This window comes from Muntiacus reevesi, chromosome 12, assembly GCF_963930625.1.
Source record: "Muntiacus reevesi chromosome 12, mMunRee1.1, whole genome shotgun sequence".
Classification (NCBI taxonomy): Eukaryota; Metazoa; Chordata; class Mammalia; order Artiodactyla; family Cervidae; genus Muntiacus; species Muntiacus reevesi.
Genome location: NC_089260.1, coordinates 23,249,188 through 23,272,847, shown reverse-complemented (window position 1 = coordinate 23,272,847; position 23,660 = coordinate 23,249,188). Strand labels below are relative to the sequence as shown.

Genomic DNA, 23,660 nt, shown 5'->3' with positions numbered 1-23,660 from the left:
AATGGGTTTAAAAGGATAAACGCCATGATTTTATTTTGTGGCTGCCTTTTTGGTCACAACTAATGGTGTTCTTTGGGGGTTTTGTGCTGTTGTTATTTTTTGTTGATTGTTGTTGTTTTAGCATCCTTCATATTTCAGTTCCTAAGCCAAATTCTTTGCTCTGAAATAACATTTGCTTTTTATCTCCTAACACATCATTCTTCATGTAAGCCACATCTACACTGACTGAACACAAGAAATAAATGTCCAAGATTCTCATAGTGTTATTTTGGGGGAAGCATTCTCTCCAGTGACTCACACTTTAAGTCCTTTTCAGCAGAGTCAGAGGCAAGGCTGACTTTGGCCCTTCTGTATATTGACTTTTCTTTTGTAAAGTGACATTCCATTAGCAGAATAGAGAAAGTCATGGATAGTTAATTATACATAAAGCTTTTAGAAATTAACCAGAACCTCTAATAAAAAGAACCACATAAATATTCTGTTTGAGGCTCAATTCAAATAAGTTTTCTTATCTAACTAGAAAAAATACTTGGCATTAGTAAATGGCCAGCACTTAGTCTGGCCCTATCAAATAACCAACTATGATTGTTAGCTTTGGGTTAATAATTGCTATTCTGTGCTAGCTAAATAGCCGCTAAGAATGAATGAGACCCTTTACTGTGAAGAGACCTATCCTTGATTATGCCGTTACTCCCAGAATCCTTGTGGGATTCTGCAGAAGCACACTTGTCCTCATTTGTAAATAGCTTAAAAGAGTGTTGAAAAAATTATTTTTAAGAAATACCATCTCAATTTCCCAGTGCAAGAGAACAACTCTTGCTTAGAAGCATATAAGCAGCCCCCTGCAACATATTAAGGATATAAACATAGAGGGGATGAATACTCCTGTATCTAAATTACAAGTTCTGCTCAGACTTGTATGGTGAAAAGTCTACCATTCCTAAAAATATTGGTCTCTTCTGTTATGTTTTACTGAGATATAATTGGCATATAACATTATATTAGTTTCAGATGTAAGCAAAATGATTTAATATATGCCTATATGTATATATTGCAAAATAATCACCACAATAAGCCTAGTTACACCCATCACTATACATAGTTAGATTTTGTTTTCTTGAGATGAAAACTTTTAGGATATTTTCTCCTAGCAACTTGCTAATATACAATACAGTATTATTAACTATAATCACCGTACCATATATTTCATCCCCAAGATTTGTTTATTTTGTAACTGGAAGTTCCCATTTTTGACTATCTACCCCTCTGTTGCCAGCCCCTCACCTCTCCTTTAAATCATTGCAGCCACATATGTCCCAGGATTTGCATTGCACCATCTTGGGGCTTCCTGAGCTTCTGCTTCTTGTTTTCAAGGTCCCTAGACTGGGCAGGCCCTTAAGAAAATATTTTGCACCTTATTTGGCTTTTTGTGTTTGAAATAATTTTAGCTAAAGAATTTACCATAAGCATTTTTATATTTTGAATGTTCTGTGATATCAGTTGGCTATGCACACAATACAAATGAGTCATTCAGTAACACATAAGAACTAATGAGAATTGAGACATAAGTTCTCTTCCTTTATTCTACCTGCATAATATATCAGACATCTTTTCATATCCTGGAGTCTCTAAGAAAATGAGAACAAAAACAGAATTGGAAAGATCAAGAGAAGTGTATGTGTGTGTGTATTTTTAAATTATTCAGTTGGTTGACAAGGAAATGGGATTTTGAGTACGTGGCTAAATAAGATGCAAAAGCTGTCTTTCTGAAAATATGGGCCAGGCATATTTTGGTTATTAGAACTGTTTTTATTTGGATTTGATTTTACTTGCTACCTTCAGCCTACTGAGAATTAATTATACAAATCATTAGTTCACATTCATAATTTCTTTATTCAGTAAATATTGAGCTTTCCTTCAATATCAGATGCTATTTATTCTAGATTCTGGTTATTCAGTTGTGTAAGACACATCAGACACATCTTATGCCTCAAGGAGCTTACAATTTATTATGAGAGAAGACAAGTTAAGAAAAGGCAACTAAAATATAACACAGTTAAGTTTCATCATATAGGTATCCATCTGATGTTCTTTGAGATTATACTTGAAATAAATCTTCAAAGATGAGTAGGGTTTCAGCAACTAGAAATTCTAGGCCTTCCAGGAAGAGAGGACAGAGTGTTTGGTAAGCCTGGAGCATTATGTATATGTGCATGAAATAAGAGATGGGAGGTGTGGGGTTGGTGTTAGAGAAAGTAGAGGAGGGCTAGATCTTCAAAGTCCTTATAAACCACAATAAGAAACTTGGACTGTATCTTTCACGTGTTGGGAGAACAACTGAGGGGTTTTAACCAGGGCAGAAGAATTACAATGAGAGCCATGTTTTTCATGAGCCATATGGAGAATGATTTTAAGGAGAAGGGGAAGGATAAGGGCTCAAGACATTGAGACCAATTGTAAGATTTTTATCAGTAATACAAAGAAGAGCTAACAGGACTGTAAGACTGACCTTCAAGTCTTGATTAAGTGGATCTAGAAAAATGTCTCCTTTTACCCACAGATCCTAACATCTATTGTTGATGAGCTCCATGCTGGTGCAGGTCATAACAAAACAACATTGTAGATATTTATTCTACAATTTATTCTAACCCTAACATTTATACTTGCACATATGTTTAAAGATATATAAAGACACTCTTAAACTTGTGACAATTGATGATATACTCATAGGATAGCTTCTAAATGATTGAAGAAGAGTAGGTGGTGGTATAGAAATGTAGTCATAAAATCATATATGAAAAATGTGTTGTTAGAAAACATTATTTTATTTTCATTTGTGTTTTCATGAGAAGAAAATTTAAAGGGTACAAAACTGACATGAGCGATTACTTCTGGAGTGTAGTTGAGATGAGCCTGTGGGCAGAAACTTTACTCCCATTGTTCAAAAATGCTTATAGAATATAATCAGGTATTACATGTATGCATGCATGCTCATTCACTTCAGTCCTGTCCAACATTTTGCAACTCTGTGGACTGTAGCCTGCCAGGCACCTCTGAGAATGGGATTCTCCAGGCAAGAATACTTGAATGGGTTGCCATACCCTCCTCTGGGAAATTTTCCCAACCTGGAGATGGAACCTGTGTCTCATTCATTAGATATAAATAATATTTTCTATTTGGAGAGGAAAAAAACAAGGAAAAGACTAAGTGTATGTAAACCATAATGTTAAGAGTAATTCTTTTTGCTTTTCTCTACTTCCCAAATTTCTAATTGTGCGTTCTCATTACCTTGGTAACACAAAGAAACCCTTGCAAATGATAAGGCTTAAATTACAACCTTCATATAAAAGTATTAGGGCTTCCCAAGTGGTGCTAGTGATAAAGAATCCACCTGCCAATGCAGGAGACCCAAGAGACATGGGTTCGATCCCTTGGTCTGGAAGATCCCCTGGAGGAGGACATGGCAACCCACTCTCGTATTCTTGCCTGGAGAATCTCATGGAGAGAGGAGCCTTGTGGGCTACAGTCCATGTGATCACAAAGAGTTGGACACTACTGAAGCAACTTAAAAGCAATATTAAAAAGCAGAGACATTACTTTGCCAACAAAGGTCCATCTAGTCAAAGCTATGGCTTTTCCAGTAGTCATGTATGGATGTGAGTTGGACTATAAAGAAAGCTGAGCTCCGAAGAATTGATGCTTTTGAACTGTGGTGTTGGAGAAGACTCTTGAGAATCCCTTGGACAGCAAGGAGATCCAACGAGTCCATCTAAAAGGAGATCAGTCCTAAATATTCATTGGAAAGACTGATGCTGAAGCTGAAACTCTAATACTTTGGCCACCTGATGCCAAGAGCTGACTAACTGGAAAAGACCCTGATGCTGAGAAAGATTGAGGGCAGGAGGAGAAGGGGACGACAAAGGATGAGATGGTTGGATGGCATCACTGACTCAATGGACATGGGTTTGGGTGGACTCCGGGAGCTGGTGATGGACAGGGAGGGCTGGCGTGCTGCAGTTCATGGGGTCACAAAGAGTCATGACTGAGTGACAGAACTGAACTAAACTGAAACAACTTAGTACAGGCACACAGAAAAGTATAAATATGTTCAGTGCATCCAGTCACTCAGTTACCATCAACTTAACCTTTGTGCTCACTTAGCCACCAAGTGCAATGTAGAAATCATTGTGTCCCGGAAAGTCTATCCCCATTAGTGAGCTTAAAGCTACTGCAGGGAAAATGGTATTGACTTACCTTAAACCAATAAGAAGGAAAGTCATCACAAATTATAGAGAATCCAAGAATCAGAGTGGGAATTAGCATCACTCATCCAAGAGCGCCTGTGGGCTAAATTTACCCACTCCCAGTGGAGAGGGAGATTTCAGGCCAGCAGAGTCATAGCTACTTAATTTTGGAGTCATTCATCCTTCTCCCCAGACTCCGATTCTGTGTTCACCAACCAAGCAACTTTCTGATTATAATTTGGCTTTCTGTGTGAAACTCCCTCTAAGGAGAACATGAGACTGGGCCCCCTATTTTGACTGTAAATGGAGACCTGACATAAGTCTCTCTGTTTTTCAAGTTGTGTGTCTGCCTCTGAGAGGCTAAGAAAGCGATCAATTTAAAACTTCAGACCATATCTTGAAAGTCTGGTGAATTCACTCAGGTAACATGTTCTTAGGACTCCCCTTGGTAACCTCTCACCTTGCTTTCCCCTGGTGAAACTCACCTTCACATGGGCTGCCTACAATGTAAAATGCAAATTCCCAGTTGGAAATTCTACAATTTTGTGTTATGAGTGACTTTTAGCTTGACTGTCTCCAGAGTGTTAAAATGTAAGCTTTTATGTGATAATTCAACATTAGAAGCTTCCTTCAATGTTCTGTTAGCTACAAATTCTATTAATTATTGAAACAACTGAAACCTGAGGAGGGTTTAGTTGTATGTTTCACTCTTGCTGAAAAGTCTCTGCAGAATGTATTTGTAAACTATTTTGGTACAGTCATGCAACAGTACTGTTATTTGCTAAAAATATATCACCTATACAAAATAATAATGGGACAGTACATGTCCTTAGGTGCAAACACATCATATTTATATGGAATATATATTTACATATGTATCTTCAAATTATTAGCTGATATTTATTATCTGTTTAATAATGTAAAATTTTGTTTGGAACTGATCTCAACCTAGTAGCGTCTCATTCATACATAGGTTTAATCACCCATTATCTGTACTGTGGGTGGAGAAGAGTCATAAACGAGACTTAGGCACAAAAGTGGTAACACATGGAATTGAAGGGAGTATTGCTAGATGACTTTGATGAATGAGAACAGAGGGATGTTAGGTAGAGTTAGAGAGAGGGGAAGGTCTCAATCGGAGAAGACTTTGAATATCAAACAGAGGCTACTGACAACCTTAACTATTTTAAGTCCTGAGGAGCCAGTGAAGGAGCTGAGCAAGTTTGCATTAGTTCAAAGTATCTAGATGGATATGAAAGCAGCATGTGGGGTCCATAGGAAATGAGCAGATGTGAGGGAACTATGTTAGGCAACTATTGTGTTTTGCTCACTAGTTTTTGAATTCTAGAAAAATATTCTTCAAAATGTTCTCCTTGGACAGTGTGCAAGAGTAATCTGAGGTACGAGTTGAAATCATACATTCCTCAGTCTAGTGAGTAGGTCTTTTTCACAGATGACCAGATGATTTGATGTATGGGCAACTGTTGGAGAGCCCATGATCTAGGTTAATGTAAATTTTATATGATAAATGTTCCTAGAGAGTAAAGCAGGGTTTTGAAGAATGCAATTTGAGGTTAAACAGTTGGGGTTTTGAAATTAATTTTAGGTATACCACCAGAATGTAGGTCCCTCAAGGCATGGTGATATTCCATTTGTTTGCTGATATATCTTAAATGCTAAGAGCAATTATTGATACATAGTATGTGCTCAACAAATATTTGTTTAGTGGATACGTAATGATTAATAAGAACTTGGATTTACAGTCAACAATTGCCATAAGCCTCTTTGAGCTTAGAATGAAAAATTGGGATGTTGATACCTGAATCACAGATTTACTATAAAAATTAAATAACACCAGGAAAGCATTTAGCAAAGTGCTTGTCACAGAGTAAGTACCCTTTAGCACATCATCAATATTCAATATTAACAAAATGATATAAGCTATAGCAACACTCTACATATTTTGTTTGGAGAGTAATACTTACAGTAATAAAAGTAAACCCATTTTCCTTTGGTAGATCTTGCATTATCAGAACCATAGAAGTTTGAGTATAAACAGTAAAACAAACATCAAGCACGCAAGCTGTAGAGAATTTTCCGTTCAGTTCAGTTGCTCAGTCGTGTCCGACTTTTTCTGACCCCATGGACTGCAGCAAGTCAGGCTTCCCTGTCCATCACCAACTCCTGGAGCTTGCTCAAACTCATGTCCATCGAGTTGGTGATGCCATCCAACCATCTCATCCTCTGTTGTCCCCTTTTCTTCCTGCCTTCAATCTTTCCCAGCATCAGAGTCTTTTCAAATGAGTCAGTTCTTTGCATCAGGTGGCCAAGGTATTGGAGTTTCAGCTTTAGCATCAGTTCTTCAAATGAATATCCAGGACTGATTTCCTTTAGGATAGACTAGTTGGATCTCCTTGCTATCTAAGGGACTCTCAAGAGTCTTCTCCAATACCACAGTTCAAAAGCATCAATTCTTCAGCACTCAGCTTTCTTTATAATCCAACTCTCACATCCATACATGACTACTAGAAAAGCCATAGCTTTGACTAGATGGACCTTTGTTGGCAAAGTAATGTCTCTGCTTTTTAATATGCTGTCTAGGTTGGTCACAGCTTTTCTTCCAAAGAGCAAATGTCTTTTAATTTCATGGCTGTAGTCACCATCTGATTTTGGAGCCCAAAATAATAAAGTCTGTCACTGTTTCCATTTTTTCCCCATCTATTTGCCATGAAGTGATGGGACTGGGTGCCGTGATCTTAGTTTTCTGAATGTTGAACTTTAAGCCAACTTTTCCACTCTGCTCTTTTACTTTCATCAAGAGGCTCTTTAGTTCTTCTTTGCTTCTGCCATAAGGGTGGTGTTATCTGCATATCTGAGTTTATTTATATTTCTCCCAGAAATCTTGATTCCAGCTTGTGTTTCATCCAGCCTGGCATTTCACATAATGTACTCTGCATATAAGTTAAATAAGCAGGGTGACAATATACAGCCTTGACGTACTCCTTTCCCAATTTGGAAACAGTTCGTTTTCCATGTCTAGTTATAACTGTTGCTTCTTGACCCGCATACAGATTTCTCAGGAGGCAGGTAAGAGAGTCTGGTATTCCCATCTCTTTTAGAATTTTCCACAGTTTGTGGTGATTCACATAGTCAAGGCTTTCATGTAGTCAATAAGGCAGAAGTAAATGTTTTTCTGGAACTCTCTTGCTTTTTCAAAGATCCAACAGATGTTGGCAATTTGATCTCTGGTTCCTCTGCCTTTTCTAAATCCAGGTTGAACATCCAGAAGTTCACAGTTCATGTATTATTGAATCCTGGCTTGGAGAATTTTGAGTATTATTTTGCTAGCATGCGAGATGAGTTCAATTGTGTGGTAGTTTGAACATTCTTTGGCGTTGCCTTTCTTTGGGATTGGAATGAAAACTGACCTTTTCCAGTTCTGCGGCCACTGCTGAGTTTTCCAGACTTGGTGACATGTTGAGTGCAGCACTTTAACAGCATCATCTTTCAGGGTTTGAAATAGCTCAACTGGAATTCCATTGCCTCCTCTAGTTTTGTTCATAGTGATGCTTCCTAAGGCCCACTTGACTTCTCCACCCACAAGTAGAGAATTTTATTTATCTGTAAAGTGGAGTCTTGCTTCCCTCCCTTCCTTCTTTTTTCCTCCTACCCCCTTCTCTCTCTTTTGTTCAGAGAGCTTTGGTCTTATAAAACAGTTTGTTGGAGGGCTGAGTTCAGAGAAGGGAGAACATGATGAAAAAGCGAAACATTCAACAAACCAGTCTTCTGGGTTCTATTATTCTATTGAATGACTTATCTTTTTTTTTTTTTTTTTTTTTTTTTTAAACTTCAGGTTGTATTTGAAGGGTCACACTGGGACAGCAGGAAAACAGAGCAGCCTGATCTTGCACGGTGCTGATTTCAGCACTAAAGATGCTGATAATGACAACTGCATGTGCAAATGTGCCCTCATGCTAACAGGAGGTAAGTCCTATGGGGCCATTCTCTAAGTTATGTTTCATTGGTTTGAGGCTTGAGGTTTCTTATCTGTGAGAAAAGACTATGATCTTCTGGTCAGGAAACTTAAGAGCAAGTCCCTAGAGATCATTTTGCTCTGCCCACTAATTTACCACATGTTCTTGTGCAAGACATTGCTAGCATATTTAGAAGTTTCCCTCCTCCCCCAGCATGTATGGTGGGGGTGTGCTAAGCTTGGTTCTGAATAAATTCTTAAACCTCTTAAAATCCCCCTTATCCTACTTTCTAAATACTCATAATGATCCCTGTGGTGGAATGAACAGCAATTTGAATATTCAGCATACAGAAAAAGCAAAAACCCAAACTTGCTTACAAAATGCTTTACAACTGTGTAATTGAACATTCTATTGAAATGGAGTCAAGAGGGAAGAGAGGTGTAGCTAGGTCTAAAGTTTTGCAATTCAGACTAGGTATACCAGTGCTTTTACATTATAAGGTATTGACTTCTGCAAGATATTTAGCTGGTATCACTTCAGTTCAGTCGCTCAGTCATGTCAGACTCTTTGCGACCCCATGGACTGCAACACGCCAGGCTTCCCTGTCTATCACTAACTCCTGAAGCTTGCTCAAACTCATGTCCATCAAGTCAGTGATGCCATCCAGCCATCTCATCCTCTGTTGTCCCCTTTTCCTCCTGCCTTCAATCTTTCCCAGCATCGGGGTTTTTTCCAATGAGTCAATTCTTTGCATCAGGTGGCCAAAGTACTGGAGTTTTAGCTTCAGCATCAGTCCTTCCAATGAATATTCAGGACTGATTTCCTTTAGGATGGACTGATTGGATCTCCTTGCTGTCCAAGGGACTCTCAAGAGTCTTCTCCAACACCACAGTTCAAAAGCATCAATTCAGCACTCAGCTTTCTTTATAGTCCAGCTCTCACATCCATACATGACTACTGGAAAAACCATAGCCTTGAGTAAATGGACCTTTGTTGGCAAAATAATATCTCTGCTTTTTAATGTGGTGTCTAGGTTAGTCATAAGTTTTCTTCCAAGGAGCAAGCATCTTTTAATTTCATAGCTGCAGTCACCATCTGCAGTGATTTTGGAGCCCAATTTAGCTGACATAGGAGATACCATTAAATATTATATATCACTGAGTAAGAGAGTTTATCCTCTTTCACTTTTTAAATATTTTTTCTCGCCTTGTGTGTCAAAGAGAAATTCTCAGTTTAGTACTAGCTTATCTATACTTTTTCAGCACTTAATAATTACTCTTCTTAGCAAAGAAGGAGCAAACTCTTCAGCCTCGGTCTCAAGACCCTGGTAAGGCAATAGCATCTACATCAAATTAATTAAAATGTTTTTGTTTTAATTTTACTGAGTTTTATGTCTCCCTTTTATTATAGAAAGTGGTGCTGATTTCCTCTTTAAAGGAATGATGTAAACTTTGCATTTTAAAAAGGATTCACAATATTTGATATTTAACAAATCATTGATCTCAAGAAAAATATTCATTAAATATTAATAAAAGTTATAAATGGCCTGGCAAAAACTGCTAGTGAAGTTGATAAATGACTGAGTGAAGTCTAAGAAACACTGAATTAAAACCTTATGGCAAATGATGTCGCTCAAAATTGTTCCAGGCTCTGGCATAAAAGGAGTTGGCACCAAGTGAAACTGTAAAGGAAGCTTTTTCCCAGTGTCTCTCCTCACAGTTTTAGTATTGTTTCCCTCTCTTAATGGAAGAGTAATCACTCCTGCCTTTAACTATTCTTATCTTCTGTTTGTTATCCTATGACAAACTCATGTTAGTAGAGAAAAAACTCTCTAAATCTAACATTTTACTTCTCCAAATATAGTATTACTATCAATATTATTATATATTATTACCTGTTACATATGTGTTGTACTATCTTTCTTGAATCCCAAACCAACTTTATGAGAGACACAGAGAGAGAAACTCGAATGTACATTTCGTACATAAGGAAAAGAAAAGTAATTAAATATTCATCATTTTACACTTAACATCTAGCTTGGTAGATTGTGGCACATAGGAACTCAATAAAATATGTGTTGCATGAATGAATGAATAACCATCTTGGAACCCTTGAAGTCACTTTCAGATTTTGAAACCAATGAAATTAAATTTTTTCTCATTAGTTAACAAAGCATGAAAATGTATAGAGGGAACATTTTGGAAAAATCTTTCCAACTTCATCACCATACCCAGGCCCTTCATTACTACCACTGCCAAATCACATCCCATTTGGATTCCCATCCACTCCACTTATAGTAGCATCTTTTCAACATGAGACTGGCCTTAGCATTACCAAAGCCAGCTTGTTATGATTCTGCCTCTGTCATATCCTCCTCCTTAAGCTTTAAAAATGCCATTTTGACATCACATTCAAAAGTCTTTTATATGCAATTTTAGCTGTTACAAATTTAGAGTATTTTGAAAATGTTACCCACAGGTTAGGTTTTGAACTTTTTTTTTTCCTACAAGAAAATACCCCTTTTTTTTTTAACCTCCATGACCCTATAAGTGAAATTATCAGCAACTTTATACAGGGACAAATGAACTTTGATTGTACTTTTTTTGCCCACTTTAATATAGAAGTGCACTTCATTTTCTCCATGTCTGTTTTTACAGATTTTTTTTTTTTTATCAAATAGATACAACACATGAAAGACCAACAGTAAAATCATTCAAATGTTTACTTAGAATAGTGTTCCAATATGTTCATATTTCTGTCGTAATAATGAAAATATAGAGCAAAGCAAAGAGGAGAATGCATCTCTTGGTTAATGATGAGAAAACTACATTGCTCAGGATTGTGATTTTATTTCTGCTTCAGATGATTGAACTTTATCATGTTCTTTCATCCATAATCACTCTTGGACCTACTTCTTACCCGTCAATAAACACATATATTGAGGAGAAGAAATTTCCCCTTATTGCTTGGGCTGGAATAGTCTAAGTAAATATGTTTTTGTAATAAACACCACTACCCTATCAAATATCCTTTTAAAAGAATCCAGGTCTTGCAAAGTGATGCATTCTGCAAAACAAATATGTGGAATTTAGATAGCTAAGAACTGGGGTACATAAGGGTGAATGTCAATGACAGTCCAGGTAACTTGAGTATTATCTGAAACTTATGTTCTACTTAGCTACCCCCACACCACCACCACTCTATATTCTCTGTCATGGTTCACCTTAGAACCATTTTCTCCATCTAATGATTTTTCCTCTCCTTTTAAAAAATTTGTATTTTGACTTCTTGCATATTTAAAATCATCTCTTAAGCAGATAGATTTCATACTTTTTGAAACTAATAATTCTTAGTTCTCTGTCATCATCAGTTAAAGCTTTGTTTTATCTTGTTTGTTTATATATTTTCCATTGTTTCCTCTAAAAGAAGTTAAGGATAAAGTCAGATTTATTGCCTGCTTAACCGTCCTAAATAGTTTTCTTCAAGTACATGGAGGGATTTTTGTTGGAGAAGGTGGTATTGTTGTTACCCTATCTATCAACGACTGAAAAACAAGAGATAGGCTTAATTAAAAATAGAAGGTATTTCAGCTAGACAGAAAGTAGAACATTTTGTTCTTCCTTCTTCCTAACATATTAACTTCCCTCTATTTACTTAACATAATTTTAATGAGTAACTGTTAAGGGTCAACTACAATTAGAAAAGTGAGTAAGACAGAATAGAGCTTGTATTTTAAGAAGACCATCAACAAAAAGTAAACAATAAATACACAATTTCACATTATAGCAAGTTCTGAGGACAAAATATAGCACGTGATAGTTATTGGAGGAAGGGGAAAGTGGCTTTTGATGGAGTGTCCAGGAATCAAAGGCTGGAATGAGTTGCCAGAAAAGATTGTGGATGTTTAGTTATGGACACCTTCAAGAAAATATAAAGGTAGTTATATGAGAGAGTTTACATATGCACATTCCTATAGTTGCCAGTCTACATAAGATTGTCTCCTACGTTTTCTTCTGGTTCTGTGATTTTGTTATTCTGTGTACTTTTAGTGGCTGCAGTAGAGAAAAACAAGTAATATTATTTTTCAGTTTGGCTGTGTTCATTGTTAGTGGAAAAAAAGTATAGCTGACTAAAAAAGCATATTTGCATCAGTAGAAATAGATGCCACAGTGTTTTATACCTCCTTTTCCAGACATATGTACTTATTTCTACCTTACCAGAAATTCTTCTGTCCAATTTAAAAACAGTAATTTTTATGTTTTATTACACTGTTGTTATGGGACCATACCATATATTTCTAAATTAAAATTGCCACACACATTTTCTATGAAACTGACCTCTTAATTAATCTCTAGAGTTGATTTGTTAGTGTGCATTTATTATAAACCAGAAATATCTATGTTCTGTGATTCACTGACCTTAGGAAAATGTGTAAGTTTTCTCCTTAGGTTCCCCCTTTGTATAGTATATTACAACAAATGTGTATATTTCAGTAGTGGGAGGGATAAATTTAAGTGGTGATTATAGGAAATATTTTCTTAGTCTCATAGGAGAGCCCTTCTTGTACCCTCATGAACCCAAGGAAAGAATCAGTTTCATTATGAACTTAATGTTTTCCCTGTTATTTAATATTTACAAAATGAAAATGTAATATCAGTCAACACATGCTTTTGTTTATATGGATTTATTGTATTAAACATAAATATGTAAAAAACTATGACTCAAATTATGAAAATGAAAACCTTTTCTCATTAGATTTTTACATGCAAAGAAAACATGGGCTTTGGTACCAGATCAGTATTCTTCAAAATATATTTTTCTAAAATTCTGCTAGAAACTATAATTACTAAAGGTTGCTGACCAAAAGTAAAGAAAATGACCCCTAACAAAATATGGTATTGTTTTACATTCTTTTTCTTACCTTTTCTTTCAACACAATTTTCTTATTTTGTATCTAATATAAAAGCTATGTAAAAATGTGACCTAACCCTCTGCAGAAAGAATCTGTTGTGGTAGAAACTCCAATCTGTTTCCCACGCATAAACTATGCCAGTCGACAGACAAGACTAAAGCTAACAAAGGATATTCTCAGTTCAGTTCTAAAAGATGGGATAAAGTCATACACATAAATTCTTAGTACACCCTCGAACTTACCAGATGCTAGCTATAGAGAGTTGATAAATGCTTGCCTTGCCTGCTATATAACCTTGAAGAAGACAAAATGGAAGAAATTAACAGGCTCTCTAACTGTTAAAGTGACAAGATCTTTGGGAAAATGTAATCATCTTAGAGTTTTTGATAACCCAGGAAGGATGTGCTAGCCATTGTCAGATAACTGGCATTCCCTAGGTTTTAGGCAAACATGTTGAGAGAAAAGATCCATATGGATAATTTAAGATTGGCCACAGATATCTACATTGCATTACTCTATTTCAAAGCAATTTCTTATTTAGTACACAAGCCTGTTCCACAAATAGGTACACTTCTTGAAGGCAGGGACATCATGCTCTCCACAATTGTGTGTTCAGGGCCTAGTGTAGTGCTTGTCTCACAGGCTATGCTTAATACATTTCGGTTAAATGCATTAGTAGGCTATCAGAGTCTGAAGGACATTGTGAAATCACAAATGATCTTGGTGAAAAGACATAAAAATAAATCAATGTGAATATGAATGTGACTTTTTCATGAACTTAGATTTAAAATGCCAAACTATGTATATGTCTTCCCTGGTGTCTCAGATGGTAAAGATCCGCCTACAGTGCAGGAGACCCAGGTTCAATCCCTGGGTCAGGAAGATCTTTTGGAGAAGAGAATGGCTACTTACTACAGTATTCTACTGAGCAACCAACCCTTTCCCTTTCACGTGTGTATATTAATTTGCATGCACACACATGGAACAAAGGGATGAATATTAAAGACTAGAGCCAAATTTTAAGAATAACTTAGCCCCAGAAGACTAAATTCCATATTGGAAAACTTTTGAGTGTTAGGTTTATAACTTCTGAATAAATTTGAACATTCTAAGTGCAGAATTTAAGATTATATTTCTGTTCTCTGGGAGGAAGTTTATATTTATTGGAAAAAGAAAAAATAATGTCAGAAAATGTCTCTTAAAAGATCAATTTGGAAAAAAGTGAATAAGAACTGATAGGCCTATAACACAAGGCTGCCCCAAAACTTAATAGTTGATGATAATAGCCAAACGATTTTGTTTATATTTTACCCTAATAATAAGTAATATAGTAAATATCCATTGCACTCTTAGTGTATAAGTCATTTCTGCATTATCATAAATGACATACTTAATACTTGAAAAGGACACTTCCACAGACCATTCTAAACAGAGATCTTTGGTGAGAACTAAGATATGGAAGACTTAGCTAAGTGGCTTAAGGTCACAGAATTAATGTCAGAGGATTTGCATATGACCGCCAGATAAGCCATTACCTTATCCACTCCTTCTACTGCCATTCTTAAAAGAAACAGTGCTCAAAGACAAGAGTTTAGCTCTGCTTTACTGTTTGTGGCCCATTTTCATGAGGATTTCCTCACTTAACTGTAGCTAAAAGTAAAATGAAGTCCAAGGGAGAAAAGAAGCAGTAAGAGAATACCTAAAGGATTAAAATGAATTCAAGATTACCAGCCAGGATAAACAACTTTCTATCTATGGAACAAAAAGAAGAGAAAGGGGAAAAAAGCCAAGTCCTTGACTTGAAGGGGGTATGGGATGAAATGACAGAAGGAATGCAGAATTCTGGAAGGATCCTTCGGCTCAGCACACAAGAGCTTGCAGCTGCTCCTTGAGGCTAGTTCTGGGTAGGAGCCGCATTTGTACCCATGAAATCAGTGAGTGATTTTCATGATGATCCCGATGATAGCTATGGCATCAGTCAGTTTTTTTCAGCCTCATCCTTAGTTAGTGATAAAAAAGGAAGATTCTTATTCTCTGTGCCAGTTCTTTTGCATGTTGCTGATTAGAAAGAAATCCATAACCACAGATAGATCTTTTTATTTTGCTGTACTTTTTACCTTAGAAAAGAAGTGTTGAGAGACATTTTGTTTAGGATCAGAAGAATTTGAGAGTTAGGTTTCCTGACTTTCAAATAAATTTGAACTTCCTGAGTACAAAGTTTAGAATCAAGTTCCTGTTTTCTGGGCAAAGTTTCATGTATTGGTGATAAAATGTGAATTTTCTGCTTCAAAGATAAAAGACTCAAATGATTTTTCAAGGCCTGAGAAGCCCAAGATAGTTATTCCAAAACTAAATTTTAATGAGTTAAGTGTAAATGAATTAGAAACATGCTTCTCAGATTTCTTATTAAAATATACATAAGGTTACAGGTTATGAAGAAAAATGCTTGGCAAAGTTCATCTCAGCAATTGCCAATCTTAAAACATTTAAGACATTTTATCAGTTGTCCCAACAGCACATGGAAACTGCTGCTGCCTTCCATCCTTTGTTTTCATTGCTAAGTTCTTTAAAGCTTAAAGTGCCTCTTCTAATTAACTTCTTTAACATATTGCTCATCTATTATCCCCAGGCACTTATAGAACAAAGTACAAAGTTGATATTGCCCCAGAATTTTAGAAGATAGTTAATTCAGCTATTTGATATCTAATTGGAGAACTGCAAACCCAGGCATACTCCTTTATATGTTCACAAGGATACCTTCAAGTTATGCAAACTTACATTGTTTCTGAGGACCCATTGAGTACATATGGTTATCTATAAATGCCAAAGGAGATTAACCAGAAGTAACCAGGAGCCTGCTGTACTTTTTGCCTGCTTTCTATGAATATGCTTTAAAGCCACTTCTTTTCAGGATTTATGTTTAATGACCGGGTCATGCTTAATTTTTTCAAAGAGAGGTAGAAAGTGGACAAACTTAAATATTTGATACAAAGAAATTCCTTGTCAGAAAAAAACAGAAAATACTTTCATAGAGATAACTATTTTTGCTAACTTGAAGTTCAGAGTATTTTATAAAAGACACTACAACTGAAATTGTCATGAGTAATAATTGCCCTTTCATTTTATTTTCTGCCATCTCTTTTTTTTTTATCGGAGGATAATTGCTTTACAGTATTGTGTTGGTTTCTGCCATACAACAACATGAATCAGCCATAGGTATACAAATGTCCCCTCCCTCCTGAACCCGGCTTCTATCTCCCGCTCCATCCCACCCCACCCCTCTAGGTGGTCCCAGAGCACTGGGTTGAGCTCCCTTTGTCACAGAGCAAATTCCCATTTGCTATCTATTTTACATATGGTACTGTATATGTTTCCAAGCTATTCTCTAAATTCGTCCCATGTTCTCCTTCCCCCACTGTGTCCATAAATCTATCCTATATGTCTGCCTCTCCATTACATGCAGATTCTTTACCTCCTAAGCCCTAGGTAAGCCCATAAAACCCAAATTAGGTACTTAAGTGCCATGTCTTTACAACAAACACTGAACAACTGTACTCATTTGAATTCAAATTATTTTCATATTTCTCTAATTAACCCTACCAAGCAAATAAGTAAATATGGTGGCACTGATGACTTGGTCTTCATTATTAAATGGTTGTGATGATCTCATGAGATCTGATTCTTTTTATTCCTGCTCTGAAGTTTCTGCCTGCTTCCTAGATAACTTACACAAGAACATTTAGGTAGGCTTTTAGAAGCTTTAATAGTGTGCCATCTTATATGATCTCTGAACCTGTGCTGTGAAAATGGTTGATTAGATATCTATGATCCACATCTTAGGAATGAGGAGGTAAGTGACTGTGTGACATTGGAAAAGTTCCTTAAAATGTCTGATCATCAGGGTCTTCATTTTAGTACTTGCCACACCACATAGGGTTGTGTGGGGAATAAACTGAGAAAATGCATATAAATATTTTAGCAGAGTCCCAATACAGATTAACTGTTCAGTAAATATCAAATGTTACATATACTATTGCCTAAGATCCCTTAGCTATTAACTGGTGAAGTCAGCATCAAGTCAGGATCTTCTAATTTCTGGTCTGGTACTCTAGGTTCCCCATTGCCCACAAGAGCATTTTTAAACATATAATAAAAACCTCCATGTTTTGCCCCTGTTTATTTTGCCAGCCCTGTGTTCTCCAACCCCTTACCCACTGGCATTGCAGCCAAGTCAAGCTGCTGGCAGGCACTCTCTTCTGCTCTGCCAGAGTACATACTGTCTTTAGATAATTTCTTTCTATCCTGTGAACTCCCACCCATCCTTCAGGATCCAGATCAAGTGATGAGTGAAGCTTACAGACCCACAAACAGGACATTCTGCCTCTGTTCCCAAGATTTTCTTCATCTCTGTTAAATAGCTGTCTTGTCATTTAACAGTTTGTTTCTCTCCTACACAAAATTGTATACTCCTTGAAGTCAGGAATTTTGTTTTACTCAACTCTGACCCCTATATCTGTCCATTGGTTAGTATTTGTTGGACTGATTCTAAATTCAATTTCCTCCCCTTCATCATGCTGCCACATGTGCTCAGGGTGGCTTTGGTAGACCACAGTTATAGAACAAGGGCTCTAAATAATATTTAATTAAACATTTAACCTGGCAGATCTGGTTCCCCTGGTAAAATATTGGTTCCCATTCCTAGAGAATGTTCCACTTGTTCACCTGATGATAGAGAAGTAGACTGGATAAACTATAAGAGTTTCCACATTGTTTGAGTTTCCACCAAGATTGCCATTTTTCCACCTTCATTTCCTGCAAGCCTTTCCCTTGGCCACTGTATACCACCTACACTGATGTTCTTTTAGTCCCTAAACACCAACTCTCTTTCAGCTTCATGGCATTGGCATGTGCTATGCTTTGCTTAGTAAAGTCTTTCCCCATCTTCACATTGCAGTCTTCTCATCTGTCAAGTTTCATTAAATATCAACTTCTTCCATGAGCATGAAGAGGCAAATAGGGCTCCTATTATTCTCCTTCATAGCACCCTGGTTCTAACTCCCCCCTCCTCTTCTCTGTTTCCTCCTCCCCTCATCCTCTTCTTCTTCCTTTTTCCATCATCATTTCCTAATGATTTGTAGGTATTTTATTTATTTGCTACTTTTTTTTTGCCTGTTTGTCACATTAGGAGTAAGCTCCATAAGAGTTCTCTGTCCTGTTGAGTGTTGTATGACAACACTTCATGAGGATTACAAATTGAATGAATAAAGAAAAAATGAATGCAATAAACCCGGATGTTATATATACAGGTATCTATCAAATATAGCTTTTAAAAAAAATAAACTAGACTAATTCAGACTATAAAGGCTTTAAAAGAAGAAACAATCTGTCAATAAGTCTGTAGGCCCTTGCGAGTCATCTGCTAAGCGAACTCTGTTAGGTGTGGCACTAAGAATATGGAATATAAACCATGCCTTTTCATTTGTTGTTGCTGTTGTTTAATTGCTAAGTCATGTCTGACTCTTTTGCAACCCCATGGACTGTAGCCTGCCAGACTCCTCTGTCCAGGGGATTTCCTAGGCAAGAATACAGGAATAGGTTGCCATTTCCTTCTCCAGAGGATCTTCCCTAACCAGGCATCAAACCCACGTCTCCTGCATTGCAGGCCGATTCTTTACCACTGAGCAACCAGGGATAATGAAGAAAAGACTGTGTGATTTGATCTTCAGACCCTCTCAGATCCAGGCTACTGTTGCTTTTGTTAACTTTGACCTATCCGTACTGGTCTCCTTTCAGTGTCTCCAAAATGCCTTTCTTCTTACCCGGAACATTCCCCACTTTACTTGTTAGGAAAGATACGTAAGATCAGTTTCCCCTATTCCCTCACGTGCCCCTACTTTTTCTTGTCTCTTTCCAAAGCTCACTGTAGCTTCCCAGTGAATACATTCTTCAGCCTGTGGCCTTCATTGCCAGGCTCTGCTCCTGCAGTCTGCCTTCCCACACTCTCCCAGAACTCGTACTATAAAACAAACAAATCCACACACTTCTGCCCCGAGTATCTTAATGTAACTTGGAGGGTCCTCTATGATTTGTAGTGGTCCTCAACAGTAGAGTAACCGTGCTTGCGAGAGAGACCATGGTGGCTCGTTAACATGATGGAAGAGTGCCTCAAGAAGGTCATAGAAAAGGAGGAGAAAGTTAAAATACTGAAGCAATCAAGTTGAGTTTCATTTTGTCCTTTAAGAGTCTTATGGGTAAATAAATTCCCTAATATTAGAACACCTTTTTTTAAAAAATATAAATAGCATATTTTTACTAGTTGTACTTACCAAAAAATTTTAAAGGAATTAATCTTAAGAAGAAAAAGGTGGAATTTTACAGTTTCCTCCTTGCTTGCCAAATAAGAACTTTCTTGTCCCCCGTGTTTTGACTACATTAACATCTATGTTGTTTGCATACAGTTGCTAAAACATTAAATACAGTGTCTTTCCAAATTCATTGACATACCTTACTTTTTCCTAGTATGAGTTAGTGATTAATATAGCTTGTTAGGCCTCTAGTATGACTTTACAAACACAACCCAGCTGTATTCACCCTCCAAAATTGAAAAATGAGAACTAGTTTTTCTCCATTTAACTTTTTCTAAAGTTTCTGCAAAATGATGCTCATGTTACAGTTAAACATCGGCTGTATAGCTTTCTCTTTCTTTAGCTATTAGTCCCTTAGGTATAACTCTGTAATCAAAGGGAGGTCAACTGTATCCAAATACAAATATGCCAGAATGTCTCTGGCATAAATCTCTCCCTAAAGATTTTAGTAGTATTACTTCAGGAGAGAGGGGGAAAAGTACTATGTTCTATCTAAAAGCTAAGAACTTAATTCATTTAAAAAATAAAATACTGAGTTATCCTTGCAGAGAGCTTTGTGAGCACAGGATCTATATGTTACTCATCATTTTTCTTTTTACTAAGTTTAGAAAGAACTTTGACAATCATAGGAAAACATGCTGTTATATAAGAACTATGTGGTTACTCTCAATGAATGCTTCCCATATTGCTATAAGCTGGGGAGAAGGTATAGCCATCCAAATTCATAGTCATTTTCTGGTATTCAGTTAATTTCAGAAGCAGCTAAGGGCCAGTAGGCAAAACTATGAACTACATGGAGGACATTTCTTTCTGTTTAGATGTTAGCTGTCCAAACTTCTGAACTTCATTGCTAATAATTAATTGTTCTATTTCCAATAACAGGCTTCAGGTGGAATGCCTCTGAAGGGTTTCATTTCACTTACCGTTTGTACAAATCCAAGCCTGACTAGATCGTATCTTGAAACCCAAATGCTTCCCATCATTACATTGGGAAATGAGTCCCAATGGAGTGACACTGAAAGCTGATTTTCAGGAGAGCATTCCTCTTTCTAATTGTACACTGTCTTTTGGATGCTATTTAAAACAATTTCACTACCAGGAAGATATTTTTTGAATACATCTGATTTGCAAATAATCATAAGTGTGAATGTTTCCCCTCAGTAAGTGGCATGAATTTCCAAATGTTCAATTTATTTATGTAATTGTTTCTTCTCCTTCTCTTTCATTATTAACTAATTTTTCAGGCTGGTGGTTTGATGCCTGTGGCCCATCCAATCTAAATGGAATGTTTTATACAGCGGGACAGAACCATGGAAAACTGAATGGAATAAAGTGGCATTATTTCAAAGGGCCCAGTTACTCCTTACGTTCCACAACTATGATGATTCGACCTTTGGACTTTTGAAGGCATAATGTCAGTCAAGAGCAATTTTAAAAGCCACCAAGAAATCTGGAGAAGCCACCAGATGAGAAACTGCTTGAAAACTTCTGAAGCAAACAATATGGTCTCCCTTCTAGCAACAAGTAGCAGTTATGTGAAGTCACCAAGGTCCTTGACTATGAATTTAGAACCTTTTGAGTTCACAAAGTCTCTACTTGGGATGATTGTGTTCATATGGCTTGACTATAGACTGCCATTCACTGTCATGCTTTTAAAAGGGAAGAAACTCTTAAGCTCACTGTGCTTCAAACTACTACTGGATCTTATTTTGGAACTATGGTAGCCAGATGATAAACATGGTTTATTTCATGTAAAACCAAAAAAGGAAAAAGAAAGAGAGAGAGAGAAGAAGAAGAAAATGAACAACAAGAACAAAAATAGTATACATGAAGAATAAAAACTGGCTTGCCATAATCCTTTGGAAAAGATATATTACACCAGTGAAATGGTGTTATTTCTATGCAAACCTAATAAGTTTGTACTGTTGCACAATTTTAATAAAAGTTCAGGAAGAACGGCCTTGCCCTCTGAGTTAGTGAAATGGATTTCAGAATTCTAATTCCTAAATCATACTTGCTAGTTGATTTCAGTTAACCCATCTTCAAATGTAAATTCCATTTTGGTAAACTATAAAGAATTGTAGTGCATGAAGAATAGCAGTGTGAAGTAGAAACACACTCCGTTATTCTTTGATTTTTTGATACAGTTTTCAAAAAAAATGGACATAATCAACTATTGGACATATGAGATGAAAATTTATCCTTCCCCCATGCTACAGTTTTCATTCATTTTAAAAACTGACTGATATATAAATATATTTATAGCCTGAGTAAAGTTTAAAGAATGTGAAATATATCATCAAGCCCTTAAAATAATATACATGCATTTAATATTTCCTTTGATATTATACATGAAAGCAGTATTTTAGAGTGTAATAAGTTGAAATAAAACCAAGTAAACTGGAACAGGTCATTTTACAGTATCTTCTTGCATGTGTCCACTTAAGTGTAACTTTATTATTTTTAAAATAATTATCTTCAATTCTTCACCCTGCTATTTCATGCTAATTTAATTTTTACTAATTAACTGAAACTTGCTTTCCAGATTCACTCTGTTCCAGTTTCTATAAATGATACACTTTGAAGTCTATGAAAAATGAAAGAAGAATTATAAATATCATTGTACATAGCATGTTTATATCTACAGTAAACCTAATAGCTGTTTAATCTGGAATATGCAACATTGCCCTCAATTGATGCAAATAAGCACATTTTCAAAAAAACTACTATACCACTTTATGAGATGTACTATTTCTTCATATTTTTCTACCTTGGGCTCTCTTTTCTTAGGCAATTTCTGATTTTAAGGCATTACCATTACAGGAAAAATATTGGCAAACTTTGTATTATATGTTAAAGAAAACACATGAACAAAAGAGAAACTTAATCATAGTCACTTGACTAAGAAAATTCTAATTACTAGTTACTGTAAATCACAATGAAAATATTTCTATGGCTTAACTGATTTTAAGTCAGTTTTGGACACTGATATTTGTGGCAATTTGAAGTTACTGCAGTATTTTGTCAAGAAGTGCTTTCTGCCTCTAAGTGCTCAAGATTACAAGTGTGAACAGTTTTTATCAAAACATAAGGTATACTCTGATATAAGAAAATTGAAATCCACTTTGAGCTTCCTTTCTTAAAAAAACAAAAAGTTTTTATCAGGCACTGGCACCAGTTTTAGGCCTGGTGACTTGATCCCTTGTGCCTTTGTGGGTTTCCTCCATTTGAGAGAATAAAGCTACTCACATTTTTCAGAAATTACTTTTTCAAAGTTTACCATCAAATGTTTATACTTTTACATGTGTATTCAAACCTGTTCTGCCTTAAAATTGTTTGCAGGTATTCCACAGTTTTTCTATTCTTGTCGACTCTTTCATAACAGTGGTTAGCTTCTTCCTCTGAAAACCTCCTTGATATTTTCATTTAAGTGAATGAAAGTGAGTGTTTTGTTTTTTGTGTTCCTAAAGATATTTTACTTACCATTCTTTTGAAAAGTAATACTATTTTCCAACTTATAATACAAAAAAATAAAAGGAAATAACGGGGAAAAGCATGATATTTACTGTTTTGTTATCTGGGTTTAAAAAATGAAATATTTCCAATTATTTATAATAAAGCAGTATAAAATGTTTTATGACTCCATTATGTGCACTGTCGCCATTTAACATGTATATCCTTTGCATTTAATTATTCAGGATAAGACAATTAGGTAATAGGATTTTGTCTTTTAATTTTTATATGAATTAAACTCATGTAGTTTCTATGCCAATTTCTGCACATCAATGGCAGCTTTATTTGATTTAAATAAAATTGAAAGTAACACATTTGTGCAACTCCTCATTTTAAATATTTTACAAGTTTTAAAATTAGAGATATATGGAAGTATGGGTTCTATGAAAAAAATTACCAAATGAACGAAAGTCTCAATCTTTGAAAATCTTTCAGTCTTGGATATGATAAGAAAGCTTAGCTCCATTAGAATGTTAGATCAAAGCAATGGGTCTTGAGTCCCACAACTATATTGTGATTGTTATGTCCTGTCAATAATTTTTTTTTAATTTGTGTTCTTTTTTATTGACTAGATTCTTTAAATTCTATAGTGTTCTATTTTGTAAAAGTTTTACACACATGATTTAATACAATCCCATAACAACATTTTTTT

General features: G+C 35.9%; 1 protein-coding gene across 1 annotated transcript in view; it reads left to right on the top strand.

Moving 5' to 3' along the window:
- Positions 1-23,322, top strand: part of ANGPT1 (angiopoietin 1) — a 292,884-nt gene extending 269,562 nt beyond the window's left edge. The window contains exons 8-9 of the mRNA XM_065903221.1: positions 8,098-8,228; positions 20,740-23,322. Coding sequence (XP_065759293.1) covers positions 8,098-8,228; positions 20,740-20,900 — 292 coding nt within the window. The 3' untranslated portion in view covers positions 20,901-23,322. The remainder of the gene's footprint in view (positions 1-8,097; positions 8,229-20,739) is intronic.
- Positions 23,323-23,660: the final 338 nt, after the last annotated feature.